This window comes from Lathamus discolor, chromosome 14 (genome assembly GCF_037157495.1).
Source record: "Lathamus discolor isolate bLatDis1 chromosome 14, bLatDis1.hap1, whole genome shotgun sequence".
NCBI lineage: Eukaryota > Metazoa > Chordata > Aves > Psittaciformes > Psittacidae > Lathamus > Lathamus discolor.
The window spans coordinates 10775178-10793664 of record NC_088897.1 but is presented as its reverse complement, the minus strand read 5'-3'; the positions used below and the strand labels follow the sequence as shown (position 1 = coordinate 10793664).

General features: G+C 45.5%; 1 protein-coding gene across 2 annotated transcripts; it reads left to right on the top strand.

Moving 5' to 3' along the window:
• The first annotated feature begins 347 nt into the window (after positions 1-347).
• On the top strand, positions 348-16519 carry TMEM248 (transmembrane protein 248). 2 transcript variants are annotated; one of them, XM_065695162.1, is made up of 7 exons: positions 348-513; positions 8843-9017; positions 9816-10101; positions 11323-11473; positions 12221-12404; positions 12872-13015; positions 13784-16519. In XM_065695162.1, the coding sequence occupies exons 2-7, from the start codon at positions 8859-8861 to the stop codon at positions 13802-13804; spliced, it is 945 nt and encodes a 314-aa protein (XP_065551234.1). In that variant the 5' UTR covers positions 348-513; positions 8843-8858; the 3' UTR covers positions 13805-16519. The 2 variants fall into 2 exon arrangements, with proteins under 2 accessions (XP_065551234.1, XP_065551235.1); XM_065695163.1 differs by lacking the exon at positions 348-513 and adding an exon at positions 6402-6606.
• Positions 16520-18487: the final 1968 nt, after the last annotated feature.

The following is an 18487-nucleotide window of genomic DNA, read 5'->3' as shown; positions in this document are numbered from 1 at the left end:
GCCGCTGTCCCTGCTGCTATCGCTCCACCACCACCATTAACCACTCTTTGAGTGCGTCGCACCTCCCCTAACAAATCCCATCCGGTTTTTAAGGTAAAACCCCAAAGTTTTGGATAGTTTTTAGTGGAAAGAAGGGGAAATGGAGGGAGGAGGTGGCCCTAAGGGATGCAGGAGCGGGTGCTGGGCATCTCGCACCCCCACGCTCCGCTTTCGACCCCGTCCCCAGCCCTTGGTACCCGCTCGGGGCTGTTCGCTCCCGAAGCCGCGCCCGCCGGCGGCTCCTCCCTCGCAGCAGTTTTGTCCCTTCCGCGCCGCCATCCGCGCGGGGTGAGAGGTGGCGGCCGCGTCCCCCGGAAGCAGCGGGCGGAGGAGGCGGTGTCCGGGAGCGGCGGCGGCAGCGGCCTCCCCGCAGCGCCCGGCCGGGCAGGGGGATGGTGCAGAGCCCGCCCGTGCCGCAGCCCCGCTGAGCGCCGCCGGGCCCGGACCGCGGCCGCCGACCCCGCTGCGGCTCCGGTAGGACACGGACGGGGGTGGCTCTGGGCGCTGGCGGGGCCGGGTGGGTCGGGGTCCTCCTCCTCGGCCGTGCTGCCCGCGGTACGGCGGGCGGGCGGGCCTCGGGCCGGCCCATGCGGTTCAGCGTCAGTTTTGCTTCGTTATGGACTTCGTATTCCGTTTAAATAAGGCTGTCGGGGTGTGCGTGCGGCCTCGGACCGGGGAAGGCAGCGCGGAGGAGCGATCCCGGTAGCTCCAACCGTGTTTCCTTTCTGAACAGCGGTTCCTGCCTTGGTTCTTTGCTTTTCGCTTCGCATCCGTGTTTTATCGCTTTTACTCTTTCGATTTAACTCGTCTAAACGCCTAAAATTGATGTTCCTAGTAGCGGAATTTCTGGTGCATCATGCCGAGAACATGGCTGCTAAAGCCGGAGGGTACCTGCGAACCGGGTGTCACAACCGCAGGTACGGGCACAAGGAAACGCCTGCAGAACCGAGCGGCTCAGAGCTCCGAAGCGGTTTTGGTTCTTCCACTTTCCCTTTGTTTGCTTTTTAAGGGTTTGTCTTCTCCCGGGAAGTTTGTTGGCGTGGTTGGCCCTAGTGGTGTAATTACGGGGGTTAATTTGCACTGTTAGGCAGGCGTTGAGGCTAGATAGGAGTTCATAGAGGATCCATGCCACATCCTCCTCCACCTTCTGGAAAGTTGTGGGGTTAAAGGATATCAGAACCCCAGACTGGTTTGGGACCTTAAAGCTCCTCCATTTCCAACCCCTGCCCCGGGCAGGGACCCCTTCCACTGGAGCAGCTTGCTCCAAGCCCCTGTGTCCAACCTGGCCTTGAGCACTGCCAGGGATGGGGCAGCCACAGCTTCTCTGGGCACCCTGTGCCAGCGCCTCAGCACCCTCACTGGGCTGAAGGCCGGTTACGGTAAATCATTAATGCACTTGTGTATATGTTTGAGTCATAGGACGTGTACTAATCCTTTTGCATCAAAGCTGAATATACAAAATGGCTCCAAGTTCATCTTCTGAGCTACCGCCGCTTCCATCCACCTGCTTTTCCTTTGGTCTCTGGGAGTAAGCTGACACCCAGCTTCTGGCCAGCAGGTCTGCAGGAGAGGGCATAACTTAGGCGGAGTGAGCAGAGGTGATGTTAAATTGTGCCTCCGAGGCTGATCTTCAACCCCAGATTTAGTCAAAGGGGGTTAAGACCTTAGCAGCTGTGTTACCTCCTGTGATCTGAGGAGTGGCTCAGGCCGGTGGAACGTCATTCTTCTGCCCCACTTGAAAGACAAGAACTTGAAATGCTGCCTGATAACACAAAGTGCTCTTGTCAGGAGAGAGCAACATCTGAGGGCACGAACAAACAGACCTCGGTGTCCTTTGTGTGAGCCGGATGCGTCCGGTGAGAGCCAGGAGGCTGGCACGTCCATCACCCCGGGACTGAGGAGTGCAGCTTCCTCCTTAAGCACTCCCTGACAGCTCCTGCCGCTCTGAGCTGTGCTCAGCTTTATTGTCTTTATTAAATACCACGCCATAGACATGAAGCTGATTTATCAAATGAGCTTTAAACTAAGCATTCACAAAAGTCATTGGTGTCAGAACGTTGCTGCTTTTCCCGAATCTCCCCTTGCCAAAAGCAAGTCAGTGCTGGGAGTTTAGTTTCTTTGAGGAGACCATTCTGACCTGTGAATAAAGCTGATTCCAAACTCGGAACTCCTCGTTTTTACTTTGGAAGAAAGCTTGTGTCTATCCTGGCACATGAGGTTTTGCTAATTATCCATCTGTGAAATGCAGACTGTACTTATTTAGGTGAGTTTGGGCTGAGGAAATGTTTCTTTTAACAGGGGTTCGAGTGTTCAGACATGGTGACGCTTCATACTTCAGCTATTGCCCAAGTCTCTCATTTCAGTCCGTTTTGCTGCTCTTGGTATTTTCTCCTTCACAGCCTCTGGCTGTTTTCCTGCTTCTCTTACACAGCCAATGTTACCTTCTGTCAGCATCCAGAACTCTTATTTTGCTGTTCCCACTGAAGCTGCCATTTCCTCCACTTGTCAGTCATTTTCTGCTTGTGATTCAAGCTGTGTATCTGTCTGCATCTCTGTCTCCTCACAGTTCTCACTCCAGCAACACTTTCCATTAGTCTGAAGAGCCTTTTCCTGGCATTTTTCTGTACTTTGCTGGATTCGGTACCGCATTCCTCAGTGAGTAGTTTAATGAAGTCAACGATTAACCTCCTTCACTTGGCCACTAAACCAGTTTCCGATTATTAAACTGTTCCCGAGGCTTTTAATACTTCTTGAGTCAAGTCTGTGAACTGTGTTTGTTTGGCTGTTGTCAGTATGGTAAATGCAGGATTTGATTTCTTATAGAAGCTTGACAGAGCTTGTAAAACCCAATACTTTTGCCTTCCGCTCCCAGGCTCTCCTGCAAAGCAGCAGTAACCAGAAGAGCAATTTTTAATGCAGCTTCAAAGTCCTGGAGTCTAATATTGTATCTTTTGCTGTGAGTCACATTAGATGATGAGAAGTCATGTTGGAAGTCATCGGTTTAGCTTGCAGAAGATGGAAGGATTTAAAAATGCCCAAGCCAGAGCTCTTGTATACAAAAGTGCATATGAACTCTTGAATATAAATGCCCTCCCTCGACCTGCTGGTCCTGCTCTGGGGATGCAGCCCAGGCTATGGGTGGTTACTGGGCTCCAAGCACACACTGCTGGGTCATGGGGAGCTTCTCATCACTCAACACCCCCAAGTCCTTCTTCTCATGGCTGCTCCATCCAGTCTCTGCCCAGCCCCTGTGTGTGCTTGGGATTGCCCTGACCCAGGCGTAGGACCTTGCACTTGGCCCTGTTGAACATCATAAGGTTTGCACAGTCCCACCTCTCCAGCCTGTCCAGGTCCTTCTGGATCCCATCCCATCCTTCCAGCATGTCGACTGCACCGTACAACTCGGTGTCATCAGCAAACTGGTCCTGAGGGTGCACTAATCCCACTGTCCAGTCACTGACAAAGATGCTGAACAGTGCTGGCCCCTGTACCCATCCCAGCTTCACAGCTAACACAACTGTGTTCAGTTTTGCTGTACTATTTTAGTGGTTTAGGTGTTAGACATCAGGTTCATTTGAAGAGAAGAAAACCAAATTGAAGATATTTTTGGTACCTGCTACTGTTTACTGTTGTTAAATGAGAGGCACTTTAGTCTGAGATCAACACTGCGGCTTTGTTTGCATGTTATTTATGGATGGCTTGCTAAGAAAATCATCCTTTGGTTCAGTTGTGTTTATGAGTGTTTCTCTGGCATGTTATTTTCATACCAAATAGTTAACCCTGATATGACCCATTTTCTATGCCCTGTTGTACTACTAGTGATGGGATATCTTTGAAAACATAATTGATTTACAAACGAAATGAACTGCACAATTAAGATTAAACATCATTATGGGCAGTAGCATGTTCAGGCTTAGAAAACATGTGAGGTCTTAATGAAGTGCTGTTGGGATGGGTTAGTGCTGGCCTCCCATCCTTCCCTTCCACCTGCGGTTTCATCCCGTAAGATACTTCAGTATTTATTATTACTTAAACCCCTCCAGATCTTGCATCCATGACAAGAAAGGGAAATATCTGTAAGGAAATTACATTGTTTTAAGCTTTCTAGTGGAAAGATGGTAGTTGTCGTTACAGCAAGATGCACGTAAAGATTGTCAGACGTTTGCTTTGACCTCCTTAAACTCCATGGTTTGAGGTCCTTTTCCTTTTGGCAACTGCAGTTTGAATGCCTGCTTTAGGACAGCAGACATCTTTTAAATTGATGTTAGGAATTAGCTCCTTTGCTGTTAAGCCCTGAAATGGGAATTTAATACTTCTGCTATGATTGACTGCGCTGGTTTTTCGGTCTTTGCAATAGACTTCATGATTTTCCTTATTTGTTGGAAACCTCATAGGTCTGTTTCAGAAGTTACCTTTTCTCTGTGCTTTCATATAGAAATGAGGAGGGATTGAAAATGTTACTTCTTTAAGGTTGCTGTGTATGGTCTTGGACTGTGCTGCAGTAGAGTAAGTGACTGCTTCCTCACTTTTTGGGCTCCCCAGTTCTGTGTTTGCCTGGAACTCTGACATATGAATTGTTGTGCCTTTCCATCCTTCCCAATTTGTATCTTTTAAACTGTATAACACCATTTCCATAGCTTGTAGGGGCTGATTTAAGAGCACGATACCTCCCTGGTGCTTGTTGAGTGCTTCCTGGTGAGTACCATCAGCTCTTACTCTGCCTGACTGTGGCATTTGGTCTTGATGAACACACCTCAATACCGAGCAATTACTTGGGAGTTGGAAGCCAATGTTCCAGGCTGGCAGTTTTCATTCTTCCTGTTGTGCTTGAGCTCCTTGTTAGGCTGACTGTGGAGATTTTTATTGCACCAGTATGAAAAGGCTGAGCCGGAGTGCAGAGAGGCCGCAGCGGTTATTAGAGCTGCTTCCTACATTATTTATCTAGCTACAAAGTGAAATCTGATCTCGCTTTCTGACCTGCCAATAGATAATAGCATTCAGGTCCTTTTGTTGTGTTTTAACTGTGTGAAAATGAAAGTTTAGATGATATTCGTTAGGTATTCATTTATACCGAGGAAGTTGTTAGTTACAACTACAGCTGGGAGAAGAATAGCATTTCCTAGAATCCCAGAATGGTTTGGATTGAAGGGACCTTAAAGCACATCCAGTTCCAAACCCTGCCACGGGCGGGGACCCCTTCCACTGGAGCAGCTTGCTCCAAGCCCCTGTGTCCAACCTGGCCTTGAGCACTGCCAGGGATGGGGCAGCCACAGCTTCTCTGGACACCCTGTGCCAGCGCCTCAGCACCCTCACAGGGAAGAGCTTGTGCCTAAGAGCTCATCTCAGTCTCCCCTTGGGCAGGTTCAAGCCATTTCCCTTGGCCTGTCCCTGCATCCCTTGTCCCAAGCCCCTCTCCAGGTTCCCTGCAGCCCCTTTAGGCACTGGAGCTGCTCTCAGGTCTCCCCTTCAGGAGCCTTCTCTTCTCCAGGCTGCCCCAGCCCAGCTCTCTCAGCCTGGCTCCAGAGCAGAGCTGCTCCAGCCCTTGCAGCATCTCCATGGCCTCCTCTGGCCTCACTCCACGTCCCTCTTGTGCTGTTGCCCCAGACCTAGATGCAAGCCTGCAGGGAGGATGTCCCCAGAGTGCAGTAGAGGGGGTCGCTAACAGCTCCTAATAGAAAGGAGGAGTTGAAGTGAGAGGAACATTAACCAAGCCCTTAAATCTAGTGGGAATGCACATTTTGATTTCCATGCACTGATCTGATTCACACGTTCTTTGATAATTAGTGTTATTTAAGCACGTTATTCCATAAAAAAATCAGGAGTTCTGCAGGCAGCGGGGTGGAAACATTCCTCTTGGTCCTGCTTTGCTCCAGCCATGTCTTACTGCTATTTTCACATCAGCTCTAGTACAGAAATCCACGGTTGTTCCCTTTTCTCTCACAAATGCTCAAAAGGCATATTACACTTCGGAAATTGCAGCTTATAGCATTTCCTAATTGCTTTCAAAGCCTTTGAGTTATGGGAGCCTATTAAGCAAGCAGCACTTAAAAGCTGGTGATCTCTTACATAAAGATATTAACCCAAATATTTTCATAGGTACGCTTTGCAGCACATCCAGTTTTACAGCTGATTTTAGCCCCTGTGGTAAACAAGCATGCTAATGGAGCTGTTGGAAGCCCCTTTAAAAAGGAATCACAGTGCTGTATATGCTGCGGGTGACATTCAGCTTTGATTAAATGCTGTAATACAGCCTGCATCTGTGTTGTTATTTTCCAAAGGAAATCCAGAAGGGAACACTGAACACAACTCTGCTTTTGGTTTATCTTTTGATCTTTTTCCATCTCAACATGTGTCTCCGATGTTTCTAGATGGAATGTTTGGGGTTTTTAACTGGGGCTCATTTAAGGAATTAGCTGCCAGTGACCAGATAGGAGGCAGAAGCACGGGTTGCACTCAGCATGATCCTGACCAGCACCAGCCCTCCCTTTCCCTCTCCTGCCACCTTTGAACTTTCACTGCCCTGTTTGGCCATAGCGCAGCTGGTCTTGGACAGAGATAGAAGTTAAGGTAAGGTGCGTATTTATATCACCTTTGCTTTCCTCCTGCTCCATCCTTCCTCTGCACTGTGCATTTCACTCTCAGACTGTCCTGGGTTCAGCAGTAGCAGTCATTTTTCTCCTCCTTTGTAACTGGTGCAGCAGTGTGTTTTGACTTTCAGCCTGGAACAGCGCTGCTAACACTGGTAGTTTTAGTTCTTGCTCAGTAATATTTACTCTGACCAAGGACTTTTCAGTCTCATGCTCTGCCAGGGACGAGGGGAGGCTGGGAGGAAGCAGAGTCAGGACACCTGACCCAAACTAGCCAAAGGGGTATTCCATACCACAGCACGTCATGCCCTGTATAGATACCGGGGGGAGTTACCTGGGAGGCCAAGATCGCTGCTCGGGTTGGGCTGGGTATTGGTCAGCGGGTGGTGAGCAATTGTATTCTTTTCCCTTGTTATTTCCCCTATCATTATTACTGTTGACGGTAGCAGTAGTGGTTTTGTATTGTACCTTAGTTACTGGACTGTTCTTATCTCAACCTATGGGAGTTACATTCGATTCTCCTCCCCATCCCTCTGGAAGCAGGGGGGAAGAAAGGAGGGGAGTGAGTGGCTGCATGGTTCTGAGTTACCAGCTGGGTTTAAACCACAGCACAGATGCAGTGTGTTTGTGTAAAGAGATGGTTAGCACCATTCTTGCTGGGGAAAAGTTGCTGGCTTCCCTGGTCTTTAGAGAGGGGATGAAAGTCAGTTGATGGTGCAGTACAGTACAGCCAGGAGGTGATCTTGTGCTTTGGGAAGAGCACTGGTTCAGCACATTTCACCAAGGAGAGCAAGTAGGTGTGTGGGGAGGAAGGTCCGCAAGCACAGCTCAGTGTTGGGTTATAGCCACAGGACCTTGGCTCCCTTCTCAGGGAGCTGAATTTTCTCCTCCTTGGGCAGTTTTGCAGGTTTTGACAATATTCCTTCTGTCAGGAACAATGGAAGCATTTCTGCCAGTAAAATCTTGGATAGACCCAAGAAAGTCGTGATCATTGTAGGATCTGAAAAGACTTTTCCCTTCCCTTCCCTTCCTTGCTTCCCTTGCTTTCTTTTAAATCAATAGATCAAAGATCACTCTCTCCCTTGCCCTCTTTCCCAGGCCTGCCCCTCTCATCCTCTTACCCCTCCTCAGCCAGGCTACATCTGGACTGTAAGTGACGTGTGCTTCTAGTAAATGAGAATCACCCAGACCTGCAGAGAGCAGTGTCCTTGACTTAATTAAATGTTATCAGATCTGTATGAGTGCTCAAACGTTAACCATTGAAGTGCTGAACTCTTTAGATGCTAGTCCTGAAGTTTGCATTTTCCTATGGGTTTGGGTTTAAGCAACACTGCTCTAAAGTCTCCCTTTTCTAGTTTAATTGGGCTTTAAAAGCCTTTTCAACCAGGATTTTTAGGTAAGACAAAGAGAAGAGCTTTGCTTCAAGTTCCTTCCATGCAGAGCTCCTGAAGTAGATGCCTCAAGGCTGCCCTTTAACACCGGACTTGTGAGTGGTGGTGGGGAAGCTGATGAAGCAAACTGAGGCTGTGTTTCTGCTCTGCTAATGAACATTCAGAAGGGGAATCAGGCAAAGTACAACATTTGAAGTTCTATATCCTCCAGGAATCTCATAAAGAAGATTTCCAGCCTGCATTCCAGTGCAGTTTTTAGCTGGTTCTGATCACAGGATTCTTGATGCAGAAGCCTAAAATGTTAAGCTGCATCTCCACTCCCAGTTTGAAGGTAGAAGCATTTGTGGCTAGGGACCTAGTGAAGAAGGAGCTCTAAGGCTTCAACCTCAGTTTTGAAGGTGTGTGCAAGGACGCAGAAAGTCTGATCTCCTGGTTGCATTGCAACTCCATCCACGCTGTAACTTGATAAATTCAAATATCACTGGAATTAAGGTGTAGCAGTGCATATCCTGCTTTTGTGTGTGGGGAAAGGAAAGAGCTGGCTTTATTGCTTAATATTTGGCTGTGCTAGAAGTTGTCCTCTTTTCTTCAAATCTAGTCTGAGTTGGCAGTTTCAGGTGCTGAGAAGGTGATGTGGAGCGTGTTTTGATTTGGGCTTTCTTTAAGGCGCACTGTGTTCGATGAACAATGCAGAGTCATGAAATTGAATCTCATTTTAGTATGTGATCCCATGGTTCGGTGCCAGACTTGCCTCTTACACGGACCAACCCCTGCCCTGTCCCGCACACAGCCCGGTCACTCTGCTGTAATGTTCTTTGCTTTCAGGTGAACAATCAGAATAATGTTCTACATAAACTTGTTGGAGAACCTGAAGGTTTACATCAGCAGTCGACCTCCGCTTGTGGTCTTTATGATCAGTGTAAGTGCTATGGCAATAGCTTTTCTGACACTGGGCTATTTCTTCAAGATCAAGGAGATCAAGTCACCGGAAATGACTGAGGTAGGTACGGCAAGTTTTCCTGAGCGAAACAGTGGGAATACTGATTTGAACAACATGCCCAAAGCGAATGAGGTGGGATGTTCACCCCACAGTAACATGGGAGTGTGCAGAGTGTAATGGGAGATTGCCTTCATTTATACTTGCCTCTAATTCCATACGGGAAGAGGTTATTGGTGTGAATAGTTGAATAGTCTTCTTTTATTTCAAGGACAAAGCAGAACCATCTGACATGGATCTTTACTACAGCTAGAAGCATTTCTTACTCTGTCATGCGAGCTCGTTTGTTTGTGAAGCTTTCTTATCATGGAATGGTTTAGGTTGGGAAGGGACCTTAAAGCTCATCCAGTTCCAACCCCTGCCATGAGCAGGGACACCTTCCACTAGAACAGGTTGCTCAAACCCTGTGCAACCTGGCCTTGAACACTGCCAGGGATGAGGCATCAAGTATTATCTAATAGCACAATTCCCTAATGAAGGAAACCTTGCTAGAAACTGCTCATATCCTGAGTGTGGAGAGAACAGACCGAGTTAGCACCTTCCTTTTGTAGTTTAAAGGACGTTCTGCTGCTGCACTGAGCAGCGGTCAGGCAGTGGCTGGGATTGAACACATCTGACTCCTGTAAACAGCTTGTTGAGATAGCGATGGTGGTGTTTGTGCTGCTTTGTGAGCCATGTAATTCTGTTAAATGGCTTGGAAGTGCAGATGGGATGGTAGCAGCAAGATCTGCACTGCTCTAGAGAAGTGTGAGCCAACAGTTAAGCTGCTGATCTGGTTGAAATCTTCATGTTTGTCTTAAGGACTGGAATACCTTCCTCCTGAGGTTTAATGATTTGGACTTCTGTATATCTGAGAATGAAACCTTAAAGCATCTCATCAATGATACCACAACTCCAGAGAGTACCGTGACTAGTGGCCAGGCAAGATCTTCTACACAGTCTCCACAGACTCTTGAGGACTCTGGTCCAATAAACATCTCTGTTACCATCACGTTGACACTGGACCCACTGAGACCGTTCGGCGGGTATTCTCGCAATGTCACACATCTAAGTTCCACCATTTTTGGACATCAGATTGGACTCTCAGGTATGTGAGACTTGACCTTTATGAATTGGCATGCTAACTATATAACCATGTAAAAATTCACCAGCTTGTATTGTGAGATCAGTCTTTGCTTAGAACAGATATGTGTTTCCAGATTGGTTGTGAGTATATTCCTTTATAGAGCCCTTCACTTGTTTGCTAGAAACACTTTTCCCTGCATTCAGAATGGAAAAGAACCTGCAGGTATGCTGAGATTCGCCTTTGCAGCTTTAAATGATTAACTTACTGACAATGGAGGGTAATTTTTAAGCCAACAAAAATCCAAGCACTTAAAGCTTCTACAGTGACTATCTTCAGTTGTATCGTGATACATCTGCAAGTCCTTACCTCATATTTTAAAGGTATCAATGTACATACCTTAGAGATCACGTACTATATTGTCTAACAAAATACAGTTTAAAATGCATACATGAATAAGCTTTCATATTACAAACAGCAACAAAAAAGATGATTACTGTTTCTGTGTGAAGAGACCGATCTGCTGTGTGGCTGCCCACAAGTAGGTTTTGACAGGAGACTGTAGGAAATCAGTAGAAATCAATAATAGAACCTCATTGAGTTTTAGCTTTTACCAGGGTTGCATTTTATACTAATGCCTGAAGGTGTGTTAAGCCTCAGAGACCTGTGAAGAGACATTTGCCATAGCTGTAAATCTGTGTTACTCTATTTTGTTGTTGATGTTTTGCTCCTGCTTTAAGAGCTATCAAATGCAAGCTCCATTTCTGGTAGCCTGGATTTATTTTCTCCACAAGGAGTTAACGTACATTGTTTTATCTGCACCTTTCTGTCTCCGGGAATCTCTCCAGTTTGAAAAGTAAGCATCAGCAAAAGCAAGTGTGGAACAAAGTCTCTGGGAGGAGAAAGGCTGCGGATCTATGATTTACTTTCTAATACAGTTCTCCAACCATGCATGAATTCACTTAGAAACAGCGAGGTTTTCATTGCTGCAAGGAGCTCAATGACCCCATTTCTTCTGGGGCAGGAGGTTACAAAGACCAACAGCTGGGAGGTTTGTAGCTTGGTGTGGTTTTTAACTTCCTTCTTGCTCTCTTTGTTGATAGCAAAGATCCTGGATGACTTCAGAGGCACAGATTCAGGGTGATAGTTGCTGCCTTAGTCATTTGCGTGTTGTCCTTATCCTAGTGATCGTTGCTCAGATACTTTTGTGAGTGAAACCCAGCTTTCCTTCTCTCTTTCTCAAAGGCAGAGAATCCCATGAGGAGATAAATATTACGTTCACCCTGCCGGCTGCCTGGAATTCCGATGACTGCGTTCTTCACGGCCACTGCGAGCAGGTTGTGTTCACAACTTGCATGACTGTGACAGCAGCCAGCAATGTGTTTCCTGTCACAGTGTAAGTGCATTTTAAGCACTCTTTCATAGGCTCATTACTGGGTGATTAATTCCTGAGCTGTTTCTCTGAGGTTGTTACTTCCTCATGAGCTTTAGCATTGACTGGAAATGATGTACGTGCCCTCCTCCCCGCGGTAGAAGCCTTGAGACTCTTGCTGTCTTTTGGCAACACTGGGTTTCTCTGTGGATATTTTGAGCTGTAGTCCCTGCCTTTCAAAAGGTGATTTAAATATCAGTGGGAGCAAAGAATCTGTGACTATTTGGGGAAGATGCCCTATAGTTTAGTTTCACCAACTTGCGTGAGAGCTAAGGCTTGTCACTAAGGGTTTTTAACTCTTCCCTGCTGAGAGATCAGCGTAAGCCAAATGGTACCAAAGCCACACACCCCAACAGGTACAGACCTCTCATCAGAATAGTTTCCCTTCGTCTTCTCTAGACTCACTGCCACTATTCAATACAACCTGGAAAGCCACCAGATGAGTGCGTGAAGCCTTATGAAACCCAGTGTTGTTCCACTTAAGCTGTGGGATGTTGACTTACTGAAACAGCATGCAGTTAAATTCTGGTTTTAGTACAGGAATCATATGGGTTTTATACACTTTTTTGGTTAAGCTTTGGGTTTTGTTCTTGTTTTGAAAAGTCCAAACTAAACCCATGTTTTGTGCTGCTTTACTCAGTTCTAAACGTTATTCTTGCTGACCATGGAGAATGGCAGTTAGAGTGCTAACTCTTTCTGGTTTTAATGCAGTCAGCCACCACATTGTGTTCCTGAGACATACAGCAATGCCACGCTCTGGTACAAGATCTTCACCACAGCAAGAGACTCTAATACAAAATATGCACAAGATTATAACCCTTTCTGGTGTTACAAAGGAGCAATCGGGAAAGTATATCACGCTTTAAACCCCAAACTGACCGTTATAGTTCCAGATGTAAGTGCTGGGGTGGTTTTCTATGTCATGTTGTATAAATGCTTAGCTCTGGTTTAACTGCATATGGTTTGGTTCATGTCCTAAACCAGTCACACTCGAGGCTGGTTTACCCTGCAGTGTGAGGGCTGGGACAGAGTTAAGTGTGCTTTACCCCTGGAGGGTGTGATGATCTTCTTGTAACCTCCATGTGCATCAGCTTTTATTAGCTAACATCTATGTTTTGAAATCATTTGGCAAAAGACACTCCCAGTATATGGGAAGAGGTCTCTGCTATGAGTGTTGAACATAAGGAATGCATTGGCTCTTTGTGCTACGATTAGGAATCGCTTCCATTACTCTGCCAGCTGCATCAAGGGGACAAAGTTGATTCAAGAAGCAATTTCTGTGTTGCTCTGATAATTATTGCTTTAATATAAAATGCCAGCTATTGATGCATTGTCAGTAAATGGTTTTACTTCTCTGTGCAGGACGATCGCTCTCTAATAAACCTGCATCTCATGCATACCAGTTACTTCCTTTTTGTGATGGTGATTACCATGTTCTGCTATGCAGTTATTAAAGGCAGACCAAGCAAACTGAGGCAAAGCAATACAGAATTCTGCTCTGAGAAGGTGAGTCTGTGTAATGACAAAATATTGACTCAGATAAGGAAACATGGGAAACCTCCTTTTTTACATAGTACGGCCTGGTTTCTCTTATCTCTGGAGACACAGATTTAATTCCCTTTCAAAGAGACATGGGTATTTCATTGTGGACTCTACAGATGGCTGCCACGAAATACATATGTGTGCTTTGTAGATCCTCTGAGTTCGATTTCTCTCCTACACAAGTGGATTATTGCAGTTCAGTAAGTGCTGTAATGCAACTCCTCTGTGTTACTTGCACTGTTTTAAATGAGGTATTGAATAGATGGCATGGAGTAGTTTCATTTCTTACCCCAACAGATTGAAAGCTGAATAAAACTTGATACCTGATTCTAACAGTTGTTAATCAGAATTCAATTAAAACAGTGGCAAAGCTGTTGGAACAGGCTTTATTCAGTACTGCGCTGGAGACCTGCACTTTGCTTGACAGATTAAATATGAATACATTAAATTGTGAATGTTGGCACCTTTTGATCATAATGGTACCTTGTAGTATAAGCTGGGGGCTTTGGTTTTGTTTTCAGTTTCTTTCTTAGGTTTTAGGGTTTTGTTTAATTGATTATGCAAAGTACAAAACACCTTCAGACTCACTTTGATGTCCTTTCCAAGTGCGACTTTTCAAGGTTCTTTGGAAGGGCAAGGACAGATACGCCAGCTGCATGGAGATAAGTACTATCACTGTCACAGGATTAAGAATCTGAGTTTAATGAAATGTTTTCTTTCCCTTTTGTTTAGGTTGCTTTGTCAGAAGCATAATCCATCCTCTCCTTTGACTGAGAATGACTGAGAACCGAAATCATTGCCTGCTGAACCCGGACTGGGTCTTAACACTCTGTGAATACATTATCTTGCAATGTTGGTTTATTCCAACCAAAGACATTTCAAGTGCCTGTAATTGATTTGTACATATTTATAAAGGTATATTCAGAATAGGTGGGATGATGCACTTGTTCCGCATTGCAGCGCGGCCGGAACCGTTCAGTCTTTACCTGTGGACATAGCCGAATGTTTGTGTAGATATCTTTAGTGATATGGCTACATATAGTCAGAGCAAGATATTTTTGTCTAGCTGCATCTGGGCAGGTTAAGATGCCTTTGCAAGTGTCTCAAACAAACCAACAGATCTTTGTTTTTTTTGCCCAATGATATGTACAGTGTGTTTGAAACAAGTATGCACCTTTGATAGAATACTGCATTTCCAGTGCCACCAATCTACTACATGAATTAAATGTGTGTTTGTGTGGCCTAATACTTTCTTCCGTTTGCTCCTTGCTTGCAAGAAACGATATCAAGGTTTTAGATACTTTTTTCTTTTGGAAACAAAGAAGTACATATTCACATTTTAATAGTGCTGTATTTAGGACAAACTTGTGCTTTTATTCATAGTAAAAAGTAAAAAAAGAAGTGAAGTCCCATTTTAAGATGTTTCTTACTGGCAAGTATGAAGTCTGATTAGTTTGTTCTTGGTCTTTGTCATTCTTTTTGTTTCCTTTGGCTTGCTGAATGCCAGAGAACCGGTCAGCATAGAGACTACCTGGAAAGCTTTCCGCTTGAGCTCCCATCCGCAGCCCTCACACCAGGATTGGGTGTCTCTGCTGCAGGGCAGCTTTCTGCAACCTCTTGGTTTTCTTCCTAGAAAATGGAAAGCTAATCAAAAGGTGCATTGTTTGAACAGGCTGATGGGGCTCTGCACAGCCTTGGGCAAGTGCAGATGATGGAAGGCTAAGAAATCCCATAGTCTGTTACAAAGCGCCACTTCGGGACTCTCCAGCCATCTCTGGAGGAGAGCTGAAAATGACACTTTTATTAGCTTTGTCCCATTTCCATGTAATGCTGTCCACTCAGGGGAGAAGGACAAGGAGAAGACCAGGGCTGTTGTGATTAAGGTCACAGAAACCACACGGTAAAACGCATACTGTTCTCTGTGTCCATTCTTAAGTTAGATCTTTTATTCCATGCATTTCTCCCCTTCCTGTTCTGGCTTTTGCTGTTTTATTCTGGCTTCTTATCGAGCAACTTCCTTAAGCTTTTCCTGCAGACATTTCCACCACTGCTTTTACAATCCCACTGGTTGCCTTAACTGACCTTTCATCTTTTCTTTCAGCTTTCTTGTCAGGTAGTATAACTGCAGGTCTGCATACATACACAGGGTCTTTTTTTATTCCCTCCTCCTCTTGCTTTAAACTACACAAAAGAAGAAACCCAGGTCAAATATCTCACAGTCTCAATTATGCTGGCATAAGATTCTTGGTTTACACCCTGTAGTCAGTATTTAATGGTATCCTGCTGGTCTGTATGTATGGGACTTCAGTCACTTCACCAGTTTTCAGAGCATTTGAAGCAAAATAGTCACACCTTCTTCAGAACATGTTTCCTTTATAGAATTCCAGTTACTTAAGTGGTATTAACTAATGTGTGTTTTCCTCCAGGGGCGTTAAGGCAAAGCTTTAGAGATGGCCTAGTTTGAAGTCTAGGGATAAAACGAAGCTTCCAGTTTTCTCCTGATGCTGCTATGGGCTCACACTGCTTCACTGAAATGAATCCGTGAAGTCAAACCAGGTAGATGGCTTCTCATGGAAACTGTCTGAGCTGTTCCTTAGCACACACCCCCAGCCTTCTGCATCAATACTGACTTGGAGAGTTGCTTACGAGGGTGGCTTGATCTGGGGACCAAAGGCAGGAAGAGGAAACGGATTGGGGTGGTGGTGCAAATAGAAAACACCCAACACAACTCCTTTAAAACAGCAGAGCTGAGTCCTTTCTGTTCCAGCCAGTTTAAAACCAAACTCCAAATATCCAATCGGGAATTTGGTCTGTTGGGGAAAGCAGATTTATTGGGCTTTTTAAATCTGTTTTTTGGTGTTGGGTAACTGAAGGAACCTGTTTTGTAACTTATCATCCACTACACTGAAGTACCCAGAAATACTCAGATTATAACCCACAAATACAGAAGGGGAAACATTAGAGTTGTGTTTTTTGCCCTTAGTTTACACCTTTGCACCCCTGTGTTGCAGCAGAGAGGGTGTCCATCAGGCTGAACTGCTGCAATACTCAGGAATACTGGATTGTTCCTAGGCGCAATGTACAAAAGTTGAATGCAGCCAAACAGAAGAGTAAAAACTTAAAGTTCAGATCATATTGATCTTTCCTTTTTTGTTTTGTTTTCTTTTTCTTTTGAACTATGACTTGAATCAGTTTTGATTCTATTTGCACGTGTTTTCTTGTTCTTAGAAAGCTGCCATTTCCTTTTGCATTTTCCTTTGGCATTACATAGAAAATCTGAGCCTTGGTTTTCAACCCTCTGCAGGTGATCGTAGGGTTAAGATGGCTGTTTTGGTTTTGTTCTTACATTTCACTTGTCTTGTTGCATGATGGTTAATCGCTGATTTGGAAATGACATTTCTCTCCTAGATTAATTTTGTGTTTGTAAGATGTGCATATTGCTTTGCAGAATAAAAACAACCAAGTTTATCCTCTTGTCTTTTGTTTCTACTGCCCAGTTGCTGTGGAGGTGGTGTAAATCGCACGTGTTAGGTGGACACTGGAGGAAATTAGTAGTGAAAGTCAGCAACAGATGGGAATGTCAAACCCTTTGGTACAGTGAGCACTTTGTGTACACTTGGTTTTTCTTTTGTATATTATGATGTAGGTGCCCATCATGAGAAAAGCAGGCTTTGTGACCTAGACCCATCTCTCCTGTGGCTGTTCCTTCATGATGACTCACTGCAAGCACTGTGTAACTTACTCAGCTGAGCCAAAACCAGATGTTGAGTGCTTCAAAGTGCCTGGAAGTGACTGATGATGGTTGGAGGAGTTCTCTGGGTGGCTGTTGAAGATAAAGTAACTCATTAAGTTCTAGCTTCAGTCACTGTGCAGCTGGAGTAAGCTGCACCTGCGTGTTTTCAGTGCTCGAGAGGGTAGGAACATACTTTGTTTTGCTCTTAGAAGCTGGTTAAAAGCTGGGTTTTGTGTATGTGACAAATGTTAAGGCAGCCAGCTTGTCTTCCCTCTGCAAAACAGAGTTCAGAGCATCCAAATGATGCCTACTCACGTGTGGTGGCAAACGAGAGCTTTGTTTAAAAGCAGATCTGATTTGTAAGTTTCGCTGGGGAGATGGACTCTGAGAATGAGTAGAAAAAAGTGATTTTAATCGACCATTTCTTATGCATCCCCTTGGTTTGGCTGTAGGAAACCTGGTTGGGAAGTGTCTGCCCTGAACGAGCGTTGATGTCCTGTGTTAGCACGGTCTGAGCTTGGAGTGAGGCTGTCCCTACTCCACTGAGCACAGCAGTCATCGGCCTCCACTGAATCCTGTCCTTCAGCCAGCAAAGAGGAAGAGAAGCGCAGTGGGACACGTACCCACTTGTTTGTTAAGCAGCCTCTTTCATAACTCGAGCAGCCGCTATTTGGCGAGTGCACAGCTTTGTTCAGTGACTTATAGAACTTCCTTGAAGCAAATCCTGTTTTCAGAGCTCTTGCTGCGTAGTTACACTTGAGTAAACTTAGAGGAGGCTCTACCGTGAGTTCCCACTGGGAAAGAAGTCCTTGGCAAATCAGCATGTGGTTGAATTCACTTTGGTATTTCCCAATGCTTTTACATAGGGGAAAGTCTTGTAATTTAATGCTTTAAATCAGGTTCTTCCAAGGCTCAGGATACTATGAGCAGCGTACCACTGGGTGTCTTACACAGCTGGTACAATGAAGGGGGAGAAAAGGCTGTTTTGCTGCTAATTCCAGGTGCTGGCATGTTGGATGGGTGGGGAATTCATTTGATAACCTCGTAATCAGGCTGTTTGCTCGTAACGCTGGTGTTTGTTAACAAACTGAAGTGAGGGCAATGAAAAGTGATGTCAAGCTTGCTCATCTGGAAGAAACCCACGTGTGGGGTGTTTGCAGTCACATTACAGCCACTGGTAGCAGCCTGCTGCAGGTCAGGAGGAGCAGCACCATCTGCCATCAGTGATGGCTTCTCTAATCAGTGCTTTGGGCCACTTTGGTGTTACATGGAAGTGTCCCTGCAGATGAAGAGCAGCATCCCCCTCCTCACAGCAGCACCTTTCTGTGAGCAAACTGAGCCTTCTTCCTATAATACCCTTTCAAACAAACATTCTCAGAAGTTGATATGAAGCTGCCCACACAAAGGCTGCTCTGAGGTATCCATTAACTGGGTATCCTTCCTGTTTGCTTCCACCAGCTCTGGGAGCTGACCTTGAGGAGTCTGTTAACCCCAAGCTGAAAACAGCTCCACTAAACGAACAGCAGCCGTGCTGAGTAGCAAGGTGCAAGGCTCTCAGGAGATCAAGGTTCCTTTTTGGGTGACTTGAGCTTCCTTTGTGTTTGTAGGTCTGTTTCTCCTTTACAAAGGGCTTTGCCAGCTCCAAGTGGAAGTCATTTATCCTCTGGCTGTAAAATGCATCCGATTGACCGTGCTGCTACAAG